Here is a 27,800-nt window from a genome sequence, read left to right on the forward strand (position 1 = left end):
TGCTCGGCCCGCGACGCGCATGCGCAGTAGCGAGCTGCTGTCGACTTCCGGGGAGATCTCCCGAAGCTGACGGAGCGGTTGCGGCGCGATCGGAAGCGCTCCACGGAGCTTGCGCTGCCACAAATCTGCGAGCGGAAGATGACCAACTTGAGCTGGATCTGCCAGGGGAAGATGCGCGCTCCGAAACGGGCGCTTTTGGAGCGCGCCTAATCTGCGACCGGAATTCACCATTTGTCGCACAAATAATCTCCTGTCTGAGAGAACCAGGACTTTGTCCACATTTGCATTTGTCCTAATAAGAACTGGGCACTATAGCGACAGTATTTTAAAGAGACTTTTGAGTATCTGTATCTCCATATCGAGATACATTTGAAAAAAAAAAAATAACTGTATGTGTACCTCAGCTGCAGCCAACAAGCAGAGGAGATACCCGACATAGGTCGAGCGCCGGACAAAGGAGTCCATGTCATCCTGGGGGGGGGGGGGGGGGGGGGGGGTATAGACAACAAACAACGAGGGAGAATGCCGAGAACTGTACCTCAAGCGATACATTTACAGTGTATCGCTTGTATCGCAAAACTTTGCCAGACTTGGGTATCTTGTTAGATTTTTTGCCGTTTTTACGATAAATTTAAAAGATAAAAAAAATATGTTTGGTGTAAGCTTCTTCAGAATTCATAACATGGACCCACCCTATACCATAATCCATTACAATCACGAACATAAGGAACAACCTGTGGTTTAGAGAAGGCTACTTGCTAGAATAACAAAATAAGCTTCTCTCACAAAGCCCTCAACTCTTTTCATTTTAGCATAGCTAGCGCTGTAAAGGAGTCGAGTAGACAAAAAATATACGGCTCTGTTGTCGAATCTCCTCACACTATGGCTGACTCGGGGGCATAGAAGACGACAGTTTGAGGTGCACCCTCACGTCAAAACAGGGTTCATTTCGCGCAAACGCCCTTTGTCAAGCATGGCAGGCAGTCTTTACCGTTAAGCAACTATGTGGTTCACCAAGCGTTACATGCTTTTTTTTTTCAGTAGATTTAGTTTGAGGTAAGGGGAAGTGCATAAAATGACACAAAAAGTGGAGCACAAGCATACATCTCTATTTGCATTCGCCTCAAACTATGCCCTCCCCACGTAACACCTTTCGGGGAAAAATTTTATTTCTATGAGTATCTGTATCTGTATCCCGGGATACTCTTTCGGTGTTTTTTTTAAGTATCTTAGGGGTATCGCGTTGTTTAAAAGACAAATGTATCTTAGTATCTCTATTTTGGGGTCTCAAAATACGTGTATCTCAGTATTTGTATTTCCGATTACTTTTAGGAGTACCTCTGCCCAGCCCTCGTTCTTGTGTTATTCGCTGCCTACTTCTAACATTACCGTGCGCACCTGCTCCGATTTACTAAACCATCTTTGTCACTCAAAAACACCAAATTTTTTATTGAATGTTTTCCATGAGCTATTGTTATTAGGGCTAACGATTCACCACTGATTTGATCTATCTTCACACAACAGTTTATCCGCCGCTCGAGATTTCGTTCCCTCATTTTCTGTCCAAAGTATAAAATACGAACATGTACAATCTGCGGGTCCTGGGTTCAATCCCCACCCTCGCCCGTTTCGGTCTGGATAAGCATCGCACCGGTGTGCGGTCGTGTATCGCTACTGCGCGGTGCACGTTAAAGTGCCCAGGCTAGCAGTCGTGCTGCTCTGGCTCAGTTTCCCATCTACTGCGTAAACCAGTGCCGCCGCAGCTCAAAGGAAGACCGAACTTACGCTGTATAAACACAAACGTCAAATATGTTTTCGTTATACTGTCCTTTGCTCGCCACCGATTCACTTCTGTCATCTTTGTCTCAAAGAAGAATCCGTTAGAACATATCCTCAACCTGCTTTGTTCGATCCCAGAAATACCGCAATCCCTGCCACTCCAGAAATTATTTTGTTTCGCCTTGCATTCTACCCAAGATGCACATGTCCGCCGAGAATTATTACACATGTCCGCCGAGAATTTAAAAAAAATCGTAAAAGCCTTCTTTCTTTTTCACCTACACTTCTATGTACATATAATCTTGCCAGTAAATATCTTACATGGTGTGTTTGGGAACCTATTGAAATGTATGAATACATTACATTTACAGCGCGATCTTGCGTTAAATGCAAACGAAAATATACTGAGTCAAAAAGTTAAAGTTTTAATGTTTCCAATCTATCTGTACGTCTATTTTTACCTTCATAGTTTTTTTTTTTTTTTAGTATTTAAAAAAATCTTTTTAAGAGGTTTTCTTCTTTTTTTTTACGGTAGCAGGTTAGGATATGTTAGATCACAACAAGAAGTACAAGCGAACAGATTATTCAGCGTGGGCCAGAAACTAAAAAAAGAATCAACAATTTGCCGGGCGGGAAAACAGTGCTTTACTTTTCCTGAAATTTACGTTTGACCCAAAAAGGCACTGGGTTTACATCCTGGGGCAGATGAAGCTCGCTTCTCTGGCAGGGCGTCGCTTGATCGCAGAAGCGGGGACACACAACACACAAGCAAAAGAGCCAGGGTCGAAGCCCTCATCATTTTTTAGAGAATAAGCACTCTCGGAGGTGCCTGGTAGCATACTTTTCCAAAATGCACCTGTAGCATCTATTTTTATGTGATTTTAACCACTTCGCTTGCCTCATTGGCTAAACTGGTTAAAAAAAATAATATCGTTCTGAGTGCATTGCGGTGCTTTATACAAGACCCTTACAAGAGTGTACAGATCACCTGAAATCTCGTATCGCTTCACGCTCAGCTAATTACGCTGGGCTTTGGGAAATCATACACATAGTATTCGCAATATTCAAAAGAGCACACATTGTACAAGCGTAAGGTGAACACCCATGGAAGTTCTTATGCAAACCCTAAACGCAGATTACAACGATATTCGAGTCGCCGTGTAGTGTTAGAACATTCCAAGTAACATCTAGCGCCGTTCCTCTGTTGAGAGGAAATTTACTAGCCAGATATTGCGCTCCCTGCTCGGATGTTCAATATGTGGTCCTGCAGAAAAAAATGCATCACGCCTTTAGATACTTTTTTTTTGTTTTTTAGAGCTACAAATATAGATGCGTTCTTGGTATAGAAATTACGGACACTTTTTCAAAATTATTATGCAAATGCATTTGCGCTCAAGCCGTGGCAGAATGACCTTGATCGCGCGTTTAGTTTAATGATATTTTCTTAAACATTTCCACGGCAGCATCGCGAATAATACTAGCATTTCAGACGAAACTATATAAACAAACATTTGGGGAATGTCAGAAAATCCACATCCAAACAAGGACACATATAAAAGTTATTACTTTGTTTTTGGCGTCAAATGCACGTTCGTATTAATTCAGGTTGATATTAGCATGCACCAAATAGCATCATCATCATTGCGTGCGTAAAGCGTGTTTCACAAAAAGAAACATAAGGAATCACTCACAAAATTGAGACAAAAACACGTTGTGACTAGCTACGTCTAGGGTGCGCAATATGATGCTAGTGTCACGACTAATGCATTCTACCTTCAACGTGATTCATATTTACACTCCACCCTATCTGTACAAGCTTTGAAAATATTCTTTTTCTTTAGTATGCCGACAAAATAAAATCAACATGAGTTATCATCTTAATTAGCTTCGCCGCTAGAAAAGGCACAAAAAAAAAATTCGCGTCTAGTATATTATGTTTAGAAGGTGAGAACGTTGATGAAATTATATGTCGCTGAAAGAATAAACACAGGGACAAACAAGAAGACACATCTTCATGTGTCTTCGCGTTCGTCCCTATGTTTATTCTTTCAATAGAATATACATTGCTTCCCAAACATTCAACTGGCTCGTGTCGAGACCATGCGCAAAACAGCAGAAATCACACGCTTCGGGGATGTTCCTTCTTAATTGTCAAACATTGTTATTGCCACGCTAGCATTCCTAGCAATTTTTTTGTTCGTTCCCATTTGTATATTTTGGAGAAACTACAAGAAGTAGAATAATCTCAAGTTCCTTCTTTTAGAAGGCTTACCATTGACAAGAGCGGTTAAGAAAAAATAACAATATTGAAAACTGTATTTTTTAACCGGATTATATTTGTTCGCATTCGTGTTATAAATGTCAGTTTTAACACATGAAGAGTCTGAGACAGTGACATAAGAAAGAATCACCCCAAAATGCAATGGCTTAAAGCATTGGTTGTTAAGGTTGGAATCGGCTGCGTTCTATGTGTTTTAGATACTGTATTTATGAATGCTCTTTAGAAAACTTTATTTTCTTATGGTTAAGAGCTTTCTTCATGAAACTTATTTCGGAGGTGTCAATAATTATTCAATGTTACCTATGCACACGACGTTCTATAGAATACAAGTATTTTTTTTATTCGCACAAAAAAAAGCACGATGAGTAAATCCTATTTGTGTTTCAAACTAGCCCCCACAAAAAATCTAGCCTTTCGCAAGGTTTTAAACTATCCAATACAAATATCACTGTTTCCCTTAATCGTATTATAATAATCCATGCAACAAGGTATTCGGTCGTACGCATACCAATTCTGCTCACTGGACCCGAAAATAAAATGAGAGGCACGAATGAGAGAGTAAAGATAAATACAGAGTGAAATTATTTTTAACAAAAGGCGTTTTCGAGAACAAATCATCCGAGGTTAACCGACCGATGTGACGTTCGTTTTAGCTCACGCGAACGCTTCCTGCGAGCGGGATCGTTTATGTATGTGAGGTGATCTCACCGGCCGACAACCTGCCACATTAAGAACCAACCACCGGTCATTTGCTCACGCAAATAACTTTGGCTCCAGACAGAGAAAAAGAAATCTCAAGTAGGCACGCAGCAAATCATCTCGAACCTCAATCGCTGCGGGAGTATTTCTATACATTCGAAAGTTATTGCATGTATGCTGCATCGTGATGCACAGAAAACACCAATCCTTCGGCACTCTCTCTTCGTGAAGTCGAAAAGGACCCTCATGGGAACGTGGAGTGGCAGCTCGCGTTTCGTTATGATACTTATCTTCTTCGGAGCAGTCTCTGAGTGAAACTACGGTTGCTACCTAGTACCTTGATACAGAGCTCTTTTTTTTCACGTTCTCGCTATTGTTATTGAGAGCTTGAATAATCCTGGGCGTGGAAAATTCCAAACATCTTACTATCATTTCTCAGCCAACCAGACTGCTGCATCCTACGAGAAGGATTCCAAAGATCGAATGACGAGACAAAGAAAAGATTAAGGCCACACTCCTTGTCAGTGACTATACGCCTCGCAAGTGGGCTCATTTTCGTCTTCTGCGCATGAGAAAGGAAGTAGCGGTGACGTCAGAACGCCGAGCCCTGATTGGCTGATCGCGACCCCCTATCTGAGCGTCGTCTGCTCCTTTTTAACGTCGTCTGCTCGCAACGTCGTCTGGGTCTGTCTTACCTTCCCTGCGACTTTCGGAAGTCGAACGAGCTGGACTTCGCATTTCAGAGAGGGCAGACGAAATAACTCGAGCGGTACGTTGTTTTTGTCTAACAACCAGCAGACGCGCATGAAGGAGGGAAGTCAAAGGACTCACTGGCGAGGTGTCCCGAGGTGCCGAGGTTTTGTTTGCTAAGAACCGAGAGTGAAGGTGTTTAGTGTCCGCAAGTTCCCTCCCAAATACTTTTTCCCTCCTTTCGTGTGCGGCGAGACTCCTCACTCTTTGACGGCGTCGGCGGGTTGGCGCAGTTAACGTCGTCTGCTTTACGTCTGCCAGTCAAAGCGATGGCTACTTTACCTTTCCTGCGTCTGTCGGAGATTCACCGCTTTTTACCGGCAAGAGTCACCGTTGCCTCGGAAAACAAGGAGATGACAAGAGGAAGAGATTGACCTCTTAATCTAAAATTGAGGTCAGCGATCAAAGTACAAGACGGGAAGGGTTCACAAGGGTCGCGCGGGCATATTCCATTCAGCACGCCAGCCGGTCGTGGGCAGACGGTCGCCGAGTCGGAGTGCCTGCTAGGCCTATATCTGTCGAGCTCGCTTGGTCGTTGTCGGTGGAATCGTCGCCGTTGGAGCTTTTCCCGGGTGTTTGTGGATACAGCGTTCTTGTTCGTCGTGGTTTGTTTCAAGTCCTTTTTACTTTTTTCTTGCTGCTTGAAGTCGGGACGCGTGAGAAGCGCACGTAGAAAAATAAACGTTAGTTGGTCGTCGCGACCGCGACGCTGTCGGCCATGCTGATTTGATCGTAAGAAGTGCGTAACAGCTTCGGAGCTGTCATAGGATTTCGTCGTAACCTGCGCAAAACTTACGAAAATTTCGTTTCGTGAATACGAATTTGTTCTCAAGTTTTGTCTTACGTATATTTTTGGCTTAAAGGCCGGCCCGCAAGCAGAGAGAAGGAACCCGACCCTCACTTTCCTTCTCGCCACTGTGAAAGGAAAAAATCGCCGCTCGTTTCCTCCTCGCCATTTACACATTTTTTTTTTAATTTTTTTTGCAAGTTTGGGGTGGAGGAAATGAAAGCTTCAAGGATTTGAAAAGATTATCCAGAAGCCAGCCGGCACACCTGCGACAAGGAGCTGACCGAGTAGCTGTTTTGAGCGAGCTTGGAACTTGCTTTTCCCAACGAGTTGCATTGGCTCTTTTTTAGCATTGGTTTGGAAGACGATTCTTTGCTGTTGAGAGAGCACAAATGCCTTGTTCTGCTCAAAGAAGTAGTCATTGAAGTATCAATTTTAATATAAATATCTGATTTGGCACCTTTCGTTGTTTAGGCGGATTCATGGCGACAACGAGAAGTACGAGCGGCGTTTTCTGTATATCAGGGATGGCGCTCCATAGACCAGTGGTTCTGAATCATCATGGTTCGTAAACCGGCAGAGGTGACGGAGGATTCCATATCCGTAGTGGGTCTAGTACTTTTCGGTGTAGAGCGTTTTGCTCTAGGGCATTTCGGTGCGGACGTTTTGGTGCCCAGACATTTCAGTGTACGGACTTTTTGCTGCAAAGACTTTTCGGTGTGGGACTTTTCGGTGCGCGGATATTTCGGTGCACGAACATTTTGATGCATGGACATTCGACGCTATGGTTTGCTCGCCGGTATCTTTTTTCCAACGTACGCAGACACGCTTCACATCGTGTTCGTGCGTTGAGTTGATAGAGATAGTCTCCTCTATAAGGTTTTGGCTTTATTATTGGTCCTGCGTGTAGGAAACGACCCAAACAGCAAGACGTTTGAAGTTGTTTGTGTATTCAGAACAATTTTGAATATATTCAAATGCGCCTCCTCTGCGTAACCGCATAGCTCCGATTGTTAATAATAAATTGTGATGACCTCACACGACAAAAAAAACAAAAAAACAATGTAATTATCATTTGTAACTCATTAGGGAATAAAGTAGGCGTGTGCGGGTACAAAATAAGTGTAATCAAATCAAATATCGATTTGAATCAAGTAAACAAGCCGAATTTGGTGAATGCTAAATCTATTTTATTTGGTATCAAATGTTTGCTCATTCTCGTACAAAAAAATAACAAAAAAACAGTGACCACAGATCATACACTGAGTATGATCTGTGGTCAACGTCTCCTTCCATGCCGTAATGATGTCGCCGGACGTAAAGAACTGCCTTACAATCGTGCTTATGCAGGGCGATATTTTTTTTAACGACTAGACATTTTTCTAAAAAACACGTCAGAGTTACGCAATTTCGGTTTGTGCCTTATCTGTAGTCATCAAAAACACCAAATCATTCATTTTTAAAGAGATGTAGCGGACGTGAAGTGGCTCACGGCGTCCTAAAAAGCCTAATATGGACGCGAATCGTGTTACCGCAATCTTTTCGGCCACCGCACTCCTCGCCCCTTCTGCAGTGGCGTTGTCACAGCGATGCGCATGATTTGTCGCTTCGTCTTCATGGCGTTAGGCTGTGCCACGCGGAGATGGAGCCCACATAAAATCAGAACTATATTTTCGCGCCCAAATTAGGAGGACGCCGTATAATAAATAGTGTACGCGCGTTACATCTTTTTAAGAATGGACGGTTTGGTGGCTTGCGATTATGGCCAACAACTTTCTAAATACAAGATGCCGTTTTCTTTTCTAATTAAAAGGTTAATTTGCGAATTTTAGGTAATTAGTCGGTTTTTGTTGCGTTCTTTCTTGAACCCAATCTTCGCCTGGCCCGTATGGCTTACATCCACAAAACGTTAATTTCGACGTTTTTTCTAATATCTAGTAGGTGAAAAAAACAAAAAAAAACAATAAACGTTGTATATAAAACAGAGGGCAGTTCTTTTCTGATATAAATAAAGCGTGGGGCACGCGTCTTGCATGCATTTCTTTTTTTTTTCCGGCCTATGAAAACAAATCCCGGGACATTCAAAATTGAGTCTATGATGGCCGGGGCGGGCGCTTTATCACGGGGTATTTTGTCATGTTTCATAAGCTCTATTACTAGTCAGAAGGAAGCCACGCGAGCCGTATCACGTTGCAAACAGCTAATCGGGTGTTTCTCAAGCAGCTCTAGAACTTTCCAATTGACATTTTGGTTCTTAATACATCTAAAAAAGTTTGGTACTTAGTCATAAACATTTAATTTATTAGGCATAATTAAAATACTGCAACTCTCGCAAGACGTCTGCCCAAAACATAAAGTTTGTTTCATTGGCGTAAAGTGGCTGCGTCTTTCATTTTTATGCTTGGTCTTTAAAGATTCGTGAAAAGCATTCGCGACCTTATCTGTCAAGCCGCGTACGCGGACAGCGCGGCCTCCTCGACAAGTTGTTCCCTCATCGAAGACGACAATGAATAAAAGGTACGATCAAAATCTTAATGCCTGAAGAAAGCGCAAGTTTAAAATAATTCTAAGGGTGTCAGTTGATTTTATTTCTACTATATCCAAATTTCAACACTCGTCGCGGGCAGCATGAAGGGAAGCACTGCACTCTTGGCGCAAACCAGTGCCCAGTCAATGGTTCTACACTCAAACACGCATCACCACCCGACCTGTTTGAAAAATAAATAATTTCCAGTACTTTTGGTAGAAAAGGCGAATTTTCTGCTGAGCGTGATATTTTGTGTACCAAAAGTCCTGTAGCCGAGATCGGTAGTTCATAGCTTCAGGAAGACGAAGAGCGACGGATGCATTATTTCCCGCGGAAGTACTGTTTTGACTTTGAATTCCACATAAAATTGTATATGCACAAATTGTGGCACGATACCGAACTTGCTTGATTACTTTTCTTTTAAAGACAACATAACCAGGCATAATCTACAGATATTGCAGAATTCATTTTAATTGGCGTATACACCGCGAAAGTCAAGTATGGACATAAAGAACACAATAGAGCTCTGCATTTCTACTGCATTTCTTTCCGTACTTGTGGACAGTTAGTCCGCATGACTATATTCAAAAACTGCCAAATCGTTTAAGCCTACCCATTTTTATAGTTTTTTTCGTAAATGAATTGTGGCGAATCCCGGCTGAGTTCGGGTAAAGATCTCGCACGTGTTCAAGGACACAATTCGGCATGATTTCCAGCTTGGTGACGACGTTGAGCTGACCGCTGTTCCGCTTCTTTTCTAAGTAGGCGGGGAACGCCAGACGCCTAAATTTGCCAAGCAGCCCCAAAACTTGCGGTAGCACACCTTCCGAACTCCTGGGTTTTTTTTGGAGATGGCCTTCGCCCACCCTGACAAAGCCCCAAACAATTATGTAAGGGCTGCAGAGGCTATCTGGGCATTCCATTTCTTCATCAGCGAACATATGCGAACGGAAGAGAATGAAAACTTTGTAATACCTGCTGTCTTTTAATAAATGGCATAATATGCTACTATTGCTAGTTGCACTATTTTACGCGAAGAAAATTGTGATTTTGCGGTTCAATCTCCGTGTTTCCCGTTCTCTTTGCTGATACGCAAAATATTTGTCGGGTGTCAAGTTTTCAGTTACATTTGTTGACAGAAACTAAATGCACGTTTGGCCACGAAGAAATTTTTTTCAAAGGCTGAAGATAGATGAAATATACAATAAATTGTTTCAGTTTTTATGGAAGTTTGTTTTTACTCTTCTTAGTAGCTTCAACGAGGCGGCCGTCACTCTAGAAAACACCTGTAGTACGAACTTATATATTATGCCCCAGAAATGGTCAGACTGTGTCCCTCTGACTGCAATATCTTTGACTTGTGATTACTCATGATTATTAGTTTGTACAAAAAACAAAAAAGCAAGAAAACACAATAATGATACAATCACTCTTCAGTGTGCCGTTGTTAGAACGACAAATTTTCAATTCTCTGGGTAGAGCTCAAAGTTCGGATAAAAATACCCATCTTTTTTCCTTCTGCTGTGATGTTCAAGTTCCGTTCACTCGAAATAAATATGCGGTGTTGTAGCGTGTGTGGCCGCATACGGAAGTATCTGAATGTAAAAGAACTTGTTGTTGGGCAAGTTGGTGTTGACTATCTGAGTGTTTTTTTTAGAACTGCAAAAAAAGAGCAAAACAAAACAAAACAAAAAAAAAGAAGAAAAGCGAGCCAGCCCGAACCCTTCCGAGCTCATATCCAGCCTGCCAAACTAATCCCTGGTGTTTGGGATTGAAGCAGAGAACCTTGAAGGGTTACAGAGATTTTGTCGGGGGGCCGGTAAGCCCATTAGCACTCGTGCGAGAAGGCCGAAAAAAGCGAGGAGGAAAATGGAGGAGGAAAGGGGAGGAGGAAAGAAAGAAAAGAGGGGGAATCTTCTGCCACGCTGAAGAAAATTTTGAGTGCCCGCCTTTAAGATCGTTTTGTGAACCTGGCCTCTGGCCTCTGCACTTTCGAAAGTCGCAGGAAAGGTAAGACTGACGCAGACGACGTTTCAAAGGAGCTGACGACGCTCAGATAGGGGGTCGCAATCAGCCAATCAGAGCTCGGCTTTCTGACGTCACCGCTACCCCCTGCCAGTGCCTCCTGTATAAGTTACACTATGCCTGTCAGCTCCGAGCATTGGCAAGCGGAAGGGAGAGGGCAAATAGTACGTGTGGTTGCCGTGCGGTGGAGCCACCTAGGCGTACAAACTTGCCGTGTAGTGAAGCCAACCATCTCTTCCGTAGAAGGTTCTATGATGTCGCCCCAGCAACACCAACACCAAGAAATCCAAATGTTTTTGACTGACAGCTCGGAACCAGCTCATCGTTTTCCAATGGAATATGACTTCTTATTTGCCTACCTTTTCACCCGCACAGGACCCGGCGCCAACCTTTCCTATGCGCGTGATTGAGGGTGACCGCCAAAGCCCGAAACTGCCGCCAAAGCAGACGGTCAAGCGACCAAGCGTTCTCCGCGTTGGCGCTGGAAAAGCGAAGCCTGGCCGTGCTTGTTTCGTATTTTGTCTCAGCGAAACTCGTTTGAATCAGGGCGGTCGCATCTAGAACAGTGTTCCACATGTTGTTAAAAAACATATATATGATATATCTTCAATAATAATGTATATAAACATGCTAAAAAAATATAAAAAACAACGTCCGCCAGGCGGCGCTACCTGCCCGTACGTGCGTGTTGTGAGGTGAAGCACTACGCCTGGACACCTTTTGGAGAGAAGCTGACAGGCATTGTGCAACTTATAGAGGAGGCACTGCCCCTGCGCAAGAAGCAGACGAACTTGCCCTCCGCATACCAGCTACGACTACGGCTCACTTCTAGTTTATTACAAAGTTTTAAGGAACCGTTTTCGCACTCCCGATACGGTTTCATGGGCCCTCCAGTACGAACTGAGCATATGCGAGCCTTCTGGGGTAGCGCATGCGCAGTTTGTACCGGAGGTGCCATTGTACCGTATCGGGTGTGCAAACACGGTTCCCTAAAACTCCCTATTTACCAGCGAATGAGAAGCGCGAGCGGCACCGCGCTCCGATGGTTACTCCATCTCGGAGACCTCCCATGTTTTTTTCTTTTGAAGCCGCTGTTTGGAACACGTAAAGCAAAAGTTATCGCTGCAAAATAGAGAAATTCTGACTTTAGTCCCCACCCCTACCTGCTACGGGCGTGCGGATGAATATCACTACTACGGAAGGAAGGTTAAAGAAGCCACGCTACCAGTTTGAGCCCACGCTCTTATCTACGACAAGAACCACCGTCACCATATTCTCGAAGACCGACCTCACATTGTCAAAACATCTAACGTCTAAATGTTTTATTTGTATTTGTTGACCTAGATTATTTTAATGTAATTTTGTTTTTTACAATTGGGACATTGTATAGATCGTCCTTTCCGTTGGATAAATTTATTAAAAGAGGTCCAGTGAATATTATTTGGACCGCCTCCCGATGCAGCATTCACCGAAAAACTTCTGATAGCTTACACTGTAGGTAATAAAAGTATAAATGATAATGAAGACTTCACCGACATTGCCGCCAGGTAAAGTGATTTTTGCAGCATCGTATCTTGACGTGTAAATATTTAAACAATTCAGAAATAAATATTCGGGATCACTTTGGTGCAATTTCTATATCATTATGGTGCTGTGGGTATACAGCACATTAATATCAACGTAACCAAAAGCGAAAACTCCTACCCCTGTACAAGAATTTACATTGACTGAGGTGTAAGAGGTTTGAGTGCGTACCGGTGGTTTTTGCACCCACTCTGCTATCTAATAGGTCTCATTATTCGTCACGCGCATTTTTTTAACTGAAAAAACAGGGATAATCTTGGTTTGATGAGATCAGCTATGCCGGACCAAAAACCCTGCGGTGGTCATCCCGCTCGCCACCACGGCGAAGAAAATCTGCAGCGTGATGCTCCAGCCGACCAGCGAGGCGCCGGAGTTTCCGTTGTCCTTCCGCGAGTGGGCGGCTTGCTTCTGCATCACCTTCCGCTGACTCAGCACCATGTCAATCTCGTTCTTCATTGTCTGCCTCGTTGCGGTCGCGTCGTCTCGCGCCTCCGAGGCCAGCGCCTCTTCAGACTCCTCCTCTTCGATCTGGTTCTTGTCGTCCCGCTGTTCGAGGATGCCGCCTTGGTCCGACGAGGCGACGGTGGTCATTGTCGTGCTGTCGACCTTGGCATCGGGGCGGGAGTTCTCGAACTTGGGCTTCTCGTGATCTTCGGGACAGTTGAGCTCCTTGGCGCTGAGGCGGGCCACCTTGCTGCTGGTACCCGTCGCACCGTCGGCCGCCGCGAAGTCGCACTTGATGTGCCGCAGCTCGCGCCGGAAGTTGTCGTTCCTGGTGGCATTGGCCAGATGCGCGATCCAGGAGATCCTGCAGTCGCAGCTGAACTTGTTGCCTGCAAAAGAAGTGATGGTACGAACGAGGCAATCAGACACGCTGCTAAAAATAATCATTCGTCGATCCAACCGCATTTAAGCAAGTTACTCGTTTCCAGAAATCGTCAGGAAACTGAATTTTCTGGGAGCCTCAGAATAATATCCGACATCTCTGTAAGGGACTTAGCTTAGAAAATTTTTTATTAAATATATCCGCTTTCACTCTGACGCTTTCAGGATGGCTCTATTCCAGTTCACGAGACAAGCTTTGGATACTTTTTTTTTTCTTAACTTACTTTTCGCCGAGTCTCAAATGTGACACTTTCCTTTCGTCGCTCCTGATACATAAGAATTATTTATTGAAATTAAGTCTAGGAGAGAAACAAAATTAATTTGCCTGCAAAGTTGGACTGAAGACCCTACTTCTACTTGCATTCTGCCTTCTTAGGTGCAACGAAAAATGCGGTAGAGCTGGCGTGTCCGTCATTGAGCAAACTCATGTACTGGTAAACTTTGTGGGAATGTCTGTCATTCCTTGATGTTTTAAGGTTCAATATTTTAAGGCAAAGACGGCGCAGAATAGGGTGAAAACAAAGCTGGAGTTTTTTTAGCTCTCCGGATGAAGTAGCTCAGTCTTATTTCTCGAGATTTGGTCAACAAAGAAAAAGTCCACAAGTCCGCTTTTGATAGTATCATATCCCGATGACGGGTGGCCACATACAGTCAAGAGAATGATGTGCAGCGGTTGTACTACGTTAGGTTAGGTTACAGTGTTAGAAGGGCTGAAAGTTTGTTGAGGCCCTTGATGCAGACGTGTTACATATACTGAGCAAGAGTAACGTCACTTTTAGCGCCTGGTTTCATTAGTATAAAGCCCTTCTTATCGATACAGGAAGTATATATCGATACAGGAAGTATAAATAAAAAAAAAGCACTTGCACAGACTTACATTGACGTACATAAATCGAAAATGAACAGTTTCTTTATTTCACGACAAACAAGATGAGCTGCGAAATTTCCACGAAAACCGAGAGACTCCTCTCAGTGAGACTTTTGGTGTTGAACTGCGCTCGCCAAACTACGAACATCCACATTCAAGCTGCTGACTGCGAGTCGCAAAACATTGTGGAGGTTCTCGTGAGCGGAAGTTGGATTTTATGCACTTCATTCGTGAAAAAGTCTGCTCCCAGACGGGCAGCGAATTAGTCAACTTTTTTTTTTCTTTCTTTAGCTGACTGCGTAGGGGGGAGGGGGGGTTACCGGGAGGCTGAGGGCCATATGATAATACCTCGCGGGCCGGATCCGGCCCGCGGGCCGCTGGTTGCCGACCACTGCTCTAGATGAAGCCTCTTGGCTGCTCGGCGCTGAGATGCACGGCTTCCTGACACACTCTCATCGACATCACTTGCTGGAAAAGCCCAACTTGCAGGCAGCGCTGCAAGCTTCCAGTCTGTGCATCTCTCGTATTTGAAAAATGTGAGAAATTTGCTGTTGCGCTATGCTTGAAAGAACTTCTTGTCGACGTTCAAATCTACTGCAAATGTGTATGCATTTTATTTACAGTCTAAATATAGACGTCATAGCCAGGCGAAACGGTCGTTGGTGGGTTATCTGTTCATCGTGTCACCCACGTACTTTTGGCAATGTTTGCAGCGACATAATCCTCTCCGTAGTTTTTCAGGGGGGATCGGTGGCCGAGTGGTCTAGCGCACACCAGCTCGGAGCACGTCGACCGAAAGCTCGCGCTGCAGAACCCAGGATCCTGGGCTCAATCCCCACCCCTGCCCGTTTCGATCTGGATGAGCATCGTACGTAGCGGCGTGCGGTCGTGTATCACTACTGCGTGGTGCACGTTAAAGATCGCAGGCTAGCGGTTGTACTGCACGGGCTAAATCGCTCATCTACAGCTGAGAGACACGTCACCCTTTGAGGCAGACCAAGTGCTAGGCTGTATAAACATACACACTACCCCCCCCCCCCCCCCTCGTAGCTTTTCGTATAAATTTTAACAGCGCTTCAATAAGAGCTGCTTTCGCCACGTTCACAACCCAAAGGCAGCAATGCATCGTGTATTATATATGATAGTTGAAGTGAAGCATGTAAATGAGTCGTTGGTCAGATTTTTTCGTGTCGGCGTTCTGATGTGAAAAAAACCTTCAGCGATTGAAGCGAAAGTGCATATATCACGCGTACAACACAGCGTAGCATTCGTTTCAGTGAAGAACGAGCACAAGACAAGCATCCGAACGAGGTAATTGATAATAAGGTGCTCCTGATAAGAATGCGAAGCACGTAGCGCTCACCGCATACGTTTCCCGATAAAGATTACCGTTGCGCAAGCTGCCGCGGCGACTACAGCTTGCGACGTGGGGTGCAAGGATATAACAGAAGAACCCTCCTAGCAACTGATTTCATTGTTGTTGCAGCACCGCCATGGGTAGGCCATGGCGATTACCTCATCAACTCAAAAAATACTAAAAATACAAAGCATGCATCATGTCTGTTTTTAACCGATATTTTTTGTGAATCCCTCTCGTCTGGTAACGTACCTCATAATTGGAATATCTGGCGTATAATCCCCATACATAATTCGGAAAAGAAAATTTACCTTTAAACTACCGTCCTATATCACTGACCAGAATGTCTTGAAAAACATGGTAACATATCTTATGTTCCAGTGTTATTAGATATATCGAATATAATAACCTTCTCCCGGTAAACAAACACGCATAGTTAGGACTCCCGAGGAGCGCAGCGCGAACACGAGGAGCGGGAAAGGGAAAAAAATGGCAATACGACCAGTGGCGGCATTTGGTACAATGCAGTGGTGAATCGTTGCAGGTGACACCACAGCTTTGCTGGCCAACCACCTTCACAGCGTGGATTGGAGCCCCAACATGATTTTTAGTTCTTATTTGAATCAACTTTTTCTAATCATATTTTGAATCATGCTTGATTGTTTCAAGCACTCAAAATACTTTCATGTAAAAGTGCGAAGTCCTGCCTTTTAGGGTTAAGTGAATAGACTGGCCCACTGACTTTTGGGCAGGTCATGCATACTAGAGTCACCCACGTAGGCTTACGGAATATCACATTACTTTGCTCCTTGTTCACAAACATTATGTTTGCGTATTCTTGCAGTTGGTAGCGCGGTCATCTTGCTGAGCCTCGGAAATTCGGACCCGCTCTGAATAAGCCACACCTAGATCATGGTAATGCGTCATCGCACACAAAGGCTTTAACGTTTATGTCAGGGTCTTTGTATCTGTACGCGCAACCACCAGTTATACTTTCCTTATTTGTACCTATCTCCAAAAATAAAATCATCATTCGTTCCAATTTTTATTGTCTCAAAGGTGACTTTTTAATACCGTCGCCACGTCCAAAATTAAGGGCACCCCGCCATCTAGTTCAAACAGTGCGAGCCCGCGGGCTAAATTGTCTAGCTCTTCTTCTGTTTTAGAATGCATAATCATGTTCTAAAACAAAAGAGGAAACATTTATTTATAAGCTCGTGAATAGAAACAAAAAAAAAACGACCGGTGCTTGGATACAGTGAACAATTCCTGGCCTAATAAATTGAAAAAAAATGTTCTAGGTCAGTTAAAAACTAATTTTACCGGATGAGTCGCTTATGAAAAGGGTCGTGCCCAATAAATGCGGGAAAAGTGACCTGATTGCCGATTACTGCCATATTTATTCGACCTGTGCATTGTGTAATTTATTGGAGCATATTGTAAATAAGCAGCTAGTCAATTTCATGGATGAAAACAATACACTAAGCCCCAATTAACACGGTCTTCGTAGAGGGTTGTCCACATCATCCCAATTAATTTTCTGTTATCATGAAATCTCTCGTTATGTGAACGAGAGATTTCCCCTGCAAGTGGATGCCATTTTTATGGATCCATCGAAATCTTTTAATCTAGTGCCCCACTATAAGATAGTTAATGTACTAACTGAATTCCGTGTACCTTCATTGATCATAAGATGCATTACTCCATATATCGAACATTTCCAGCAATTCGTTGATGGATGCTAATGGCAGTTTTCAAATATTGTTAAGAGGGCATTCCGGAGTTCCACATGCCTCTATGTTGGGTCCCTTGCTTTGGTTGACATTGTTTAACTGTTTGTTTTTTATCAGCAGTAACGGGTGAATTAAACAAGGATGTTTGCTGACGATTGTATAATTTATGCTCCTATAGCTATCTTCAGTAGATGGCCATGGGAATGTAAACAATACCTTATCTCGTAACTCATCATGGTGTTGTAATAATACCATGAGAATTAACATAACAAAAACAATACAATCATGTTACAACAAAAAAAAATATATTATGTTTTGATCATGAGCTTGACGCTAAAGTTGTCAATTATAAGTATTTCGGTGATATTATCACGAACGATCTGAAATGAAATAAACACGTGGATTACAAGAAAAGACAACTAAAACTGGTATTTACGTAGAAAAATATATGAATCAGCTCCTGTTAAACTTTTGGCTACAAAGCCCTTGTAAGTCCGACACTAGATCTGACGCCAGGAGCTCATGGCACGACTTTTAGAGCGCAGCTCTTAGGGGCCCGTTCCCGGCTTGAGCGGCGTCGCCGTCGCCGTCGCCGTCGGCGTAACCAAGGTCATCCCAAGGTCACGTGACCCCCAAGGTCACGTGACCCCTCCAGGTCACGTGACCCCTCCCAAGGTCATCTCAAGGTCACGTGACCCCACGTGACTCCCAAGGTCACGTGACCCCTCGAGGTCACGTGACCCCTCCCAAGGTCATCTCAAGGTCACGTGACCCCAAGACCCCACGTGACCCTTTGAAGGTCACGTGACCCCCAAGTCACGTGACCCCTCTGAGGTCACGTGACCCCCGAGGTCACGTGGTCTCCTCCCCAAGGTCACGTGACCCCCAAGGTCACGTGACCCCTCCCAAGGTCATCTCAAGGTCACGTGACCCCAAGGTGACCCCCACGTGACCCCCAGGTCACGTGACCCCTCTGAGGTAACGTGACCCCTCTGAGGTCACGTGACCCCCCGAGGTCACGTGACCCCCCCTCCCCGAAGTCACGTGACACCCCCCCCCCCCCCCGAGGTCACGTGACCGCCCCCCCCGGAGCATATTAAAGAATGAGGGGAGGAGGAGGGGTCTACCCTCCCCTCAGTACCCTTCACTCCTCCTCCTCAAGAGCTGCGCTCCAATTCGGCGTTACAGGGATTTGTAAACGGCTTTCACTTTTTTTTTCTCTCTCTCAAATTAACTTGAAATGGTTCAATCACTTACGGCACGTACACTCTTTTCTGATTTCAGAAGCACGACATCGGTTACGGCGCTGAAAGAACCAAGCTGACATGAAGCCATTATGGAATCGAGGAATCTGGCAGCGGCTGAAATTTATTCTGAATTTTTTTTTTAAATCGTAAGTACCAAGAATATAAAGTCAAAAAGCCATAGCTCAGAGCATTTGCATCGCCCAAAAGTGCTTACTCCAATTCATGCCTGCAGAAACACATCTGAAGATCATTTTGTTTGTAGAGGCTCTAATATTATGAAATAATTTTTGGCTTGCTAGTTTGTTTTGTTTGTGTTTTGCCGGCATGTTCTACTTGCAGCAATGTACCCACCTGCTAAAATGTCAGCTGAGGATTTCAGTATTAATAAATAATTTAAACACAAAATTTCGGGGGGTTATTGCTCTTGAGACAGTTTTGGAATTCGACAGTGCTTTAAGTATATTGTTTAATAAGACAAACCTTCGTTCTCGTTGTTAGGATGTGAGCTTCGTCATGTTTCTTTTTGATACTCCAATAGGAGATGCGAGTTCGTAAGTGTTGCGTGGATGCAGTGAAAGTTTTTCTCTGTATCGTCCACTCCTACCTCTTCCCCATTATACACTCTAAAAAAAGCCCGTGCGCCTGCTTTCCCGCACAACACTTGGAGAGCCAATCACCGCAGCTTACGGAGGCAGCTCAGCGAATGACAATGCCGAAACATATGTTTAGACGAAAAAAACGCAGTCTGAGTTGTGACATTAAGCAATGCAAGCGTGACGTTTTGCATTGCTTAATGTCACAACTCAGACTGCGTTTTTTGGTCTAAATATATGTTTCGGCATTCTCATTCACTGAGCTGCGTCCGTAAGTTGCGGTGATTGGCTCTTCGAGTGTTGTGCGTGAAAGTAGACGCACAAACTTTTTTTAGAGTGTAGGGCTTGCCGTATTGTGAAATAAAATGATGTGTGCGAGAGGTCGTTTTTATATAACAATCTGTCACCCGCCACCAATTGGTATTGGCTCACTCAAAGTAGATTAGTCAAGACCGAGCTCCACTGGCGAATGGCCCGAAGAATGCATTGCGTAAAACAGTGAGTCTTGGTTCTCATGCTGACACGAAATTACCGCTTTACAAATTTTCAAAATGTATATACTACATGCAACGTGCACATTCTTGGTGTGGAAGCAGGTTCGCACTCTTAATGAAGGGCGACAAAGCGTTCATGATACCGCACAAAGCAGAGCGACGTCTCCGGTCCCGACAAACCTGGTAGAGGATATTAATGAGAAAATTCTGGAGAACGGACGCTTTTTAACTTTCTGTCCTGCAACGGGTGTCTCTGACAGTTTTGAAATCATTACTTCACGAAATGACTATGGCTAGTAGCACAGGTTGTTTTTACGGTGTACTTTTATGAGATGACTATTTTTGTGCCACGATATCTCGAATTCCCTAATATCAAAGGTGATTACATTAAAATATATATTAAGGTGTGGAGCATTTATGCTGGCTACGTTTTTTTCTCTTGTTCAAAGGGAAGTTAATTTGAGAAAACTCCTTGTAGATGTCTTCATAACTGATATCAAGATAAAGTGAAGGAAATACAGAAAATTATATATTCCTAAGTTGTGACAGCAGTGTGTCTTTATAAAAATAAACAATTATGTACTTTATTTTAAGGGTTAATGAGCAAAAATGCGCAAAAGAAGCCAAGGCACTAAACGACGCTTCCAAATGTAAACTACATAAAAAGGATAGCGAGTGTGCGTGGGAACTTGTGATATATAATCATAATGTAACACCTGAGACTGTTGGATGAACAAATAACAATTAACTGCGTTTGAGCTGTTCTACTGTCTTTTTGTTTCGACTTGAGAGTCTTGTTAGCTACCACCGGAACCCCGACGCTGCAGAAAATGTGGAGAATCTCGCCAACCCGCTGGGACAAATGAATAATATAATGACAATTTTTTTTTGCACTCTAAGTATCTTTTATATTTGTTCTCGCGGTCTGCAGTATGTATTTTTTTTAATAAAGTGAATTCTATTAGTTTACGGCATCTGTTGTCAATATGACCAGTTAAACTGGTTCAATTTCATGGAGTGGACTAGTATACACAGTTGTAGAGTATTACCAGTATACACATTTTCACAGTAAGACCGGTATGCAGAGTTTACTATTAAGACCAGTATGCACAGTTTCAGTTTGTCCAGTTCAACAATTTAACAAGTGGCAATAATCCTGTTTGAACTGGCCAAGTTTGCAAAATGTTTCAATAGGGGCCGGTAACTGCCCTGCTGTTCCGGGTTGAATTTCTATTGTCTAACCAAGCTTGGCTGACCACTCGGTCACTAACCTGACCCATGCTGTATATACAATAAAGAGCCAAGCTCGGGGTACCACTGACCTTCCCGCCTAACCCAGGCCATAATTCCAGTGGTAAGCCAGTCCATGGCTATACAGGGAACTGTCGGTGGTCGCCAGAGTGGTATACCACGATGGGGCTGCCTAGCGCAATAGGGCAAAACAATCTAGGCCCACGGAAACTTCCCCGGCTGCCAAGTATGGCTCAAGCTTGAGCCGGTCATAATGTGCTGCTTGGGATAGTACAGCTTTGCTGGTCTTTCATTTTCACCTGTGCGGAAAGGCGGAAAGATTTTTTTAATAGTCGTCTTTATATATTCTAAAAATCCGTGGGAGAGGTGTGACTGGAAAAACGAGTGATACATGCATATAGTTTCAGTCAGATCGATATAAATGGTTCCTTTTTGGATGCAATCAATATATCTTGGTGGCTAGGTTTTCATAGGGTTAATGTGCGAATTACATGCGAGTTCTTTGTGAAGCCAGGCAGTAATATAATCGTTTCTTTGCATATTTTCAGGAGGTACCTTTAAATTTAATGGATATTACGTCCATTTATTTGTTTACTGGATTATATATATTGCGTATGTAGTTAAAGGTGCATTGAGTTGTAGTCTATTTCAAAATAACCACTTAAACTGATTTAATGAAGCTGTTCATAATTTATTCAAGAAGTCGTATTACCATTTCACTGAAAACAAATTCGTGTCGTCTGCGTAGTTATATGTATGCAGAAGACGATAGAAATGCTTATTTTTAATTTCAGTATAGACTAATAAACAGTCAACTTTCTAAGCTAGGTTTGTCATCTAGAACATTAAGTATAATATTAGTCTCTTTAACGAACACGAAAGAACTCAATGCAGCTTTGTGCACCAAAATGTACAGTCATTTAAAGAAATATTCTCGACATAATTCCACACTAACTGCAGAGCCAGTCAGGTATATAATGAAGTTGAAGCTCTGGTATGACGTGAACCCATCTTCCGGCCTGGACCTGATTGATCTAATTTCGTATTGATCTCTATGAGGAATACCGCACAATTGACAAAATATAATAAAATCAATTATTCAGGTTGTTTGTTGTAAACAAATTACAATCTGGCGCAACAATACCATATTTTAGAATACCCCCCTCTCCCTTTTGGTTCTCAAGAGGATGCTACTCAAGGCGCTGGGAACGGTCTACACGATATAAATGAAAACATCTTTAAAAATTAAAACCACTCGCACGCAACCAGAGGTATCTATACAGAAACGTACACACACACAACACATACCGGCCCAGAAACATAGAGACAAGGACGTACACACGGACACAGACGATCACAAAGGTACAAACACAGATGCACGCCTCCGCACATATACACAAGTAAACTACATTCAGACGTCCATGTCAAAGGAAAATATAATGAAAAAGAAACACCGTGAGTAGTATACGAGACTACTGTCTATACAGGCTCAAAAAGAAGCGATTTCATAACAAACACTGATGTGAGTCCTTCCCACGTTCATTAAAACGTTCCGCACGGCAGACTACACCGCCGTGGTGGCGAGCAGCCTTAAAAAAAAATACTTCGCTCGCTGAAGCTGGCACCTGCATAATCAAGGTGATTTAATAATTAAAAGTAATAATTAAAAAAAAAAACTAACTGGGGCAAACTTCTTTACGAAAGTAAACGCTGCACTTGCTAGTTGTGCATTGGGGGGAAAATAAATCGGAATATATTCAAAAGGGGTTAAGCCGGCAGAACTAGCGAGAGAGGCAAGCCGGTTTGGTTGTCTGTTTTTGCATACCCCACCAAAAAGGCCAGAAATATTTTTGTTTTTATTAAGGCGCGTAAAAACTTTTTTCTGAAACGTTTAATCCTTTGATGCGTCAGTTTTTGGTGGAGATTGAATCTACCGAAGCTGCCATATTTTTTTTCTGTAAGGAGGTAGCAGTTAATAAAAGTTTAGAAGCTCATTCAATCGGTTATAGAAAATAGATTTCAGTTACGCATTTAACATGCAATTGGAAGCGTCGACCAGCATTCCGCATTATAAACCGAAAGGTTTATAATGCGGAATACATTACAAACCTTTTCGTTTGTGTATTGTTACAAAGTTTACTGAATAACATCACGAGACTATAATAACAAATATTAAATGCAGTCAGCGTGAAGGAAACAGTAAGGTCGAAATATCGCTTTTCTTTTCCTCTTGGAACGGCGCTTCCTCAACCTCCCTGTACTAACAACGTATTTAATAAAAAAAAACTCAGTTAATTTATTTTCGCGATTGGGTCTTCTTTGCATTTTGCTAAGATCTAATTATATACGGGGTGTGACTGTGAACGTATAATTAACTAAATCTTGTTCAGATACTATAGCGGACAGTGTTGGAAGGCATGTGAAAAAATTAGAGGAATGCGGGTATCCACTTTCGCTCATCAAAGGAGTTGCAGGAAGATTATTACGAGAACTTCGAGGAGAAAGAAAGAGTGGTAGAAAGCCGGAAAATAATGGTTAAACCAGCCGTTATACCTTATAGAAACAAAATAAGCCATAGTTTAAAGAAAGCGAGATAAAAACATGAAGTTCCGGTGCTACTCTCTGCGTTTCAGAAATTGGGTAAACTGTGTGCAACAGTGGAGCAGGGGGATCTGGGGGGAGGTGTCTGTAAATAAAGCATTTGACTATAGTTTTGTAGACTGCATGGAAGGGGTGGCATATAGAATACCCTCAACTTGTGGGAGGGTTTTCATAGGAAAGTCTGGGCGTTGCGTAAATGATCGACTAAGAGAGCACGCACCGGCAATGAGATCGCCCCCCGCGGGTAATCTGGCGGAGCACCGCATCAGATGCGATTGTGTCCCAAAATTTCAGGGAACAATTACCTTGAGCGTGAATTGAAAGAAAGTGACAATGGCTACGTTTACATAAATTCGACTGCAGCGCATCGGATTCAGTTAGCGAATCGAATCGGTCCATGTAAACAACTCCGATCGGATCATATCGGATCCGATCCGATCCGCTGGGACGGGGTGGTTTGAGATGGTCAATCCGAATCGAGACTCTCCGTGTATACGCTAGCGGATCGAATCGAGTGCTCGAGCGAGGGATTACGGGAGCTTTGCTTTGCAAGCCACTAGGCAAACCGGACACCTCAGAAACAACGTGAAGGTCACTAGGCTTGCGTTGTGATCCTTCGACACGAGGTGCCGCAACTGGTCGATCCGAATCCATGTAAACGTAGTGGTTGAAGTGGATCCGATTCGCTAACTGGATCTGATGCACTGCTGTCGCATTTATGTAAACGTAGGCACTATAAATTTCAGAAGCGTATTTTGTAAAGAAGTGCGGTCACGATACATATGTTAGCGCCCATCGATTGCATTTTATGATTCAGAAGTGGTGCATTCAGAGTCAATTTATAGGCCAACCCTACCGAAAACTCCGGTATAACTTTTCGTTATCCGGATTATGGAACCGGAAATCTATCTGGATTCTATTTGGACTCTATCTGCAATTTGGGTTTTCAGAAATTATTCTTTTGTCTGCAATCTGAAATTCGGGTTTCCAGAAACAAATTTCCGGTTTCATAATTCGGATAGTGAAAAGTTATACCTGGTTTTTCGGTAGGGAAGCTGGTAAGAATAAAAGTAGGCTAGTAGGACGATGTGCGTACATGACATAGGTGTTCCGTTGACAAGGCATATATGTTCTTTTCTTGTTAGATCAATGCGGATTAAACGTCAGCTGCAAGGGGGCTCTTGATGTTTGTGTGTTTTCTTTTATTGGTCCTCGTCTTTTTAGCGCTCTTGTCACAATGGATCGCCAACTAGCCCAAGTGATGACCCTTATTCAGAACATATACCTATTGACGCGGTTCGGATATATTTTAGTCTTGATTAAAATTGTGACCTTCACATTATTTCATACACAACTGCTGAAACAACCAGAAATCTGTTAACTTGCAAATTAAAAAAAGAAAACAAGCGACGTAAACGTACGTTGTTCAGGCGGCATATTCTGCGGTGGTGGACCATTATAGAATTGGCGGTATTTACAAAGAGAAGCGGGAAAACGTCAAAATTATTGCTATTCACATGCTATTGCTTTATTAATTTGTTTGTGCCAATGTTGTACCCGGTTTGTGGGGAGAAAACATGGTTTTACTGAGCATTGCTAAACTTGTGTGTGTCAACAAACCGTCCCAAGTGGTACATATTCAGGCACATATTCAAGTTCGCTAAGTAGATCGAATATTTATGTATTATTATCTACATTTATCTATACGACATGACAGAGTCAGCGTGGGTACAAAATCGAATGTTTCCCCTTTTTCAGTTTGGCAGAAGCACTTCAGATATGCCAGAAAACAATCTGTTCTATCTCTAACGAGCTCGGCATTTAGCTGCATTACTTCTGGGTCATTGCATTTTAAATCAAACACACTGGTCAGGGTGGGTATTTGAACTTTTCACAATTAAATATATATAATAGACTCATGTCAAGGAAGACCAAGCCGCACTTTTTTTTTTTAAGTCTAAAAAAAATGTTTCGTTTACGAAAGAAAAATACAGTATTAGGTGCAGCAAGCTGGAAATAAAATATTCTGTGCTTGATTCTTGTACGAAGTTCAGTTACTTCTTATGCATCCTGGAAACAGTAAACTATTTATAGAAGTTTGTCATGTAAATTCTATCGTATGCCAAGCAGTATTTTTTCTACACTTGACAAATAAGGCAAATTCCATTACCGAGATAAAAATTGCCAAACATTGTACCTTTGAGGTTCACGTGACATATTCTGAGCCTTACATCTCCATGTTGTTTTTTTATTAGCGTTTACCAAATACTGTTCACATGAGGGGGCTGAAATCTTAGTGTTTGATTTATATTGACGAATATTTTTATATTAGATTTAAACATCAATAAAACATGTTTTTGGTATTATTGAAACTGTTTTAATTTAAAAAAAAACTTTTTCGTATTTTCTTTATACTTTGTTTTAATAATTCACAGTCATGTTGCTTTTCTTGTGGCGTGATCTGAATGCCCTCTTTTTTGTTGTATTTTCTCTAGAAGACGTCAAAATCAGACCCATGCACCGGAATTGGCAAACAGCTAGGTTGCTCAAGTTGGCTTTATTCCAATGTCTATATATTTATACACATGGTCAACTTTCTGTGGCAATGCGGTCAAAAGTAATAGCGCGTGCGCTCGCGCACTTTGAGCGCCTATCGAAGCTGCGCAGGAGAGCGTTTCGAGGAGCGCTCGCGTGCTCAGCTTCAATCGGCGCTCAAAGTACAGGAGCGTACGCGCTCCTACTCTTGACTGCATTTCCACAGAAAGTTGACCCGGAGTATAGTTTTCAGACTGAAGCGTTAAATATTTGTGGCACATCAATGAGCAGAGTCGTGTTGGGGTGAAGAATGCTATTCCACTAAATTAAATGATGTCCACCCTATCGTCCCCACTAAAAGAGCCACCACCCTTTTCGTATTGAGATTATTTTTCAAACAAACGCACTTCCGCTAGGGTTGGAAGCCTTTAGAACTAGATTGAGTGCACAGCTGCAAGGTAAATATTTCTTCTTTCCTTTTACGATGGTCAGCCATACTTAGTTTTCCTTGTTCATCTGGCAGGGGCAAGCAGCATGACCTTGTGACCAGTAAGGTGACAACGAGCCGTGAAAGACGCATCCTCTTGTCCCTAGCGCCGAGGCCTAGCCCGCCATCACTTCGGCGCGGTTCCTTCAATCTTACCCTTTCTGTTTGCCTCATTGTGCTGCCACTACGTCGGCTTGCGTTGTCGCAATAGACGCGCTGCTTTATACACATTGCATGTGGTCGGGAGTTTATACGCCATACCTTCTTTGCTTGCTTTCTAGTCGTGTTCTTATGCTAAGGAGGAATTTACCAGCTCGATCATCACAACTGTTAAAGACCACACCAACAAGAATATTTTGAAGGACCAGAGCTGTCCTGGTGTCACAGCGACGCAGCTAGCATTGACGTTCCCTGCTTGAGCCTTCTACAGTCGCAGTTGATCCTGTCCGCTTTGGTCAATAGCCAACTTTCACACTTCTCGTCAAGTGTCCTGCGCTGACCACCACTGTCGCCATACAAAGGAAGATTTATTGGAATTGACGTTTTCGCTCTGTGAGGGACCTGAGCATGGAATTCCAGCCGTGAGGGATACAAACATGTTCTGCCAGAATTGCTTCGCATGTCTGGGGGAGAAACTTTCTGTGTCCCATGCTTGTGAATCAAGTTCAAGTTCATGCCCAAGCCCTGTCTCCAAGCATGAGTTACTGCAAGACAGGAATAAAGAGATTTATGGTGGCCAACAACTCCACTGAGAGTGCCGTGGGTAATGAATCTGAAATACCAAAAATCTTCGTGAAAAGAAATCAAGGCGAAATAAAGATGGCTTGGCTGCTGCCGATATTACAGAACCAAGCAGCTCGAGTCTCCCAACATATCGTTCTTGCTTTACTTGCGGCGACTGGTGGCTGAGTATCTACCTGTAGTGATCAGCCGGCGCGAGAAGAGGAGGAAGAGGACAAGCAGCACGAGACAGCTTTGGAAACGACGTTCGTCCCAGCTTCGCCACTCGGCCGCTTAACGCTTTTTAGATGTATATATGTATATATTAAATATTTATGTAGTCCGCACGCTACATATTGGTGACCCGATCTAAACGACATCAACCTCCTGCAAGCTGCCTAGAATCAGCTGTGTTCTTGGTGAGCTACTCAACACATTCATTTTTTTCACAATGGACGTTCGCAACGACGTGGATTCTTCTGAAACGCCCACCGCGGTACAGGCGACGGCAGCCCCTATAAAGTTTCCAGAATTTTGGTCTTCGGATTCAGAACTATGGTTCCTAACTGCCGAGTCGATATTTCGCAAACATCGCAT

The 27,800-nt window shown here is 43.2% G+C and overlaps 1 protein-coding gene across 1 annotated transcript in view; it reads right to left on the bottom strand.

The window, feature by feature from the left end:
• Nucleotides 1-12,702: 12,702 nt before the first annotated feature.
• The window catches only part of LOC120846900 (connectin-like), a 122,216-nt gene continuing 107,118 nt past the window's right edge, over nucleotides 12,703-27,800 (bottom strand). The window contains exon 3 of the mRNA XM_040218808.2: nucleotides 12,703-13,265. Within this exon, the coding sequence (XP_040074742.2) occupies nucleotides 12,703-13,265 (563 nt within the window). The remainder of the gene's footprint in view (nucleotides 13,266-27,800) is intronic.

Source organism: Ixodes scapularis, unplaced genomic scaffold (assembly GCF_016920785.2).
Source record: "Ixodes scapularis isolate PalLabHiFi unplaced genomic scaffold, ASM1692078v2 PGA_scaffold0__279_contigs__length_252992795, whole genome shotgun sequence".
NCBI classification, from domain to species: domain Eukaryota; kingdom Metazoa; phylum Arthropoda; class Arachnida; order Ixodida; family Ixodidae; genus Ixodes; species Ixodes scapularis.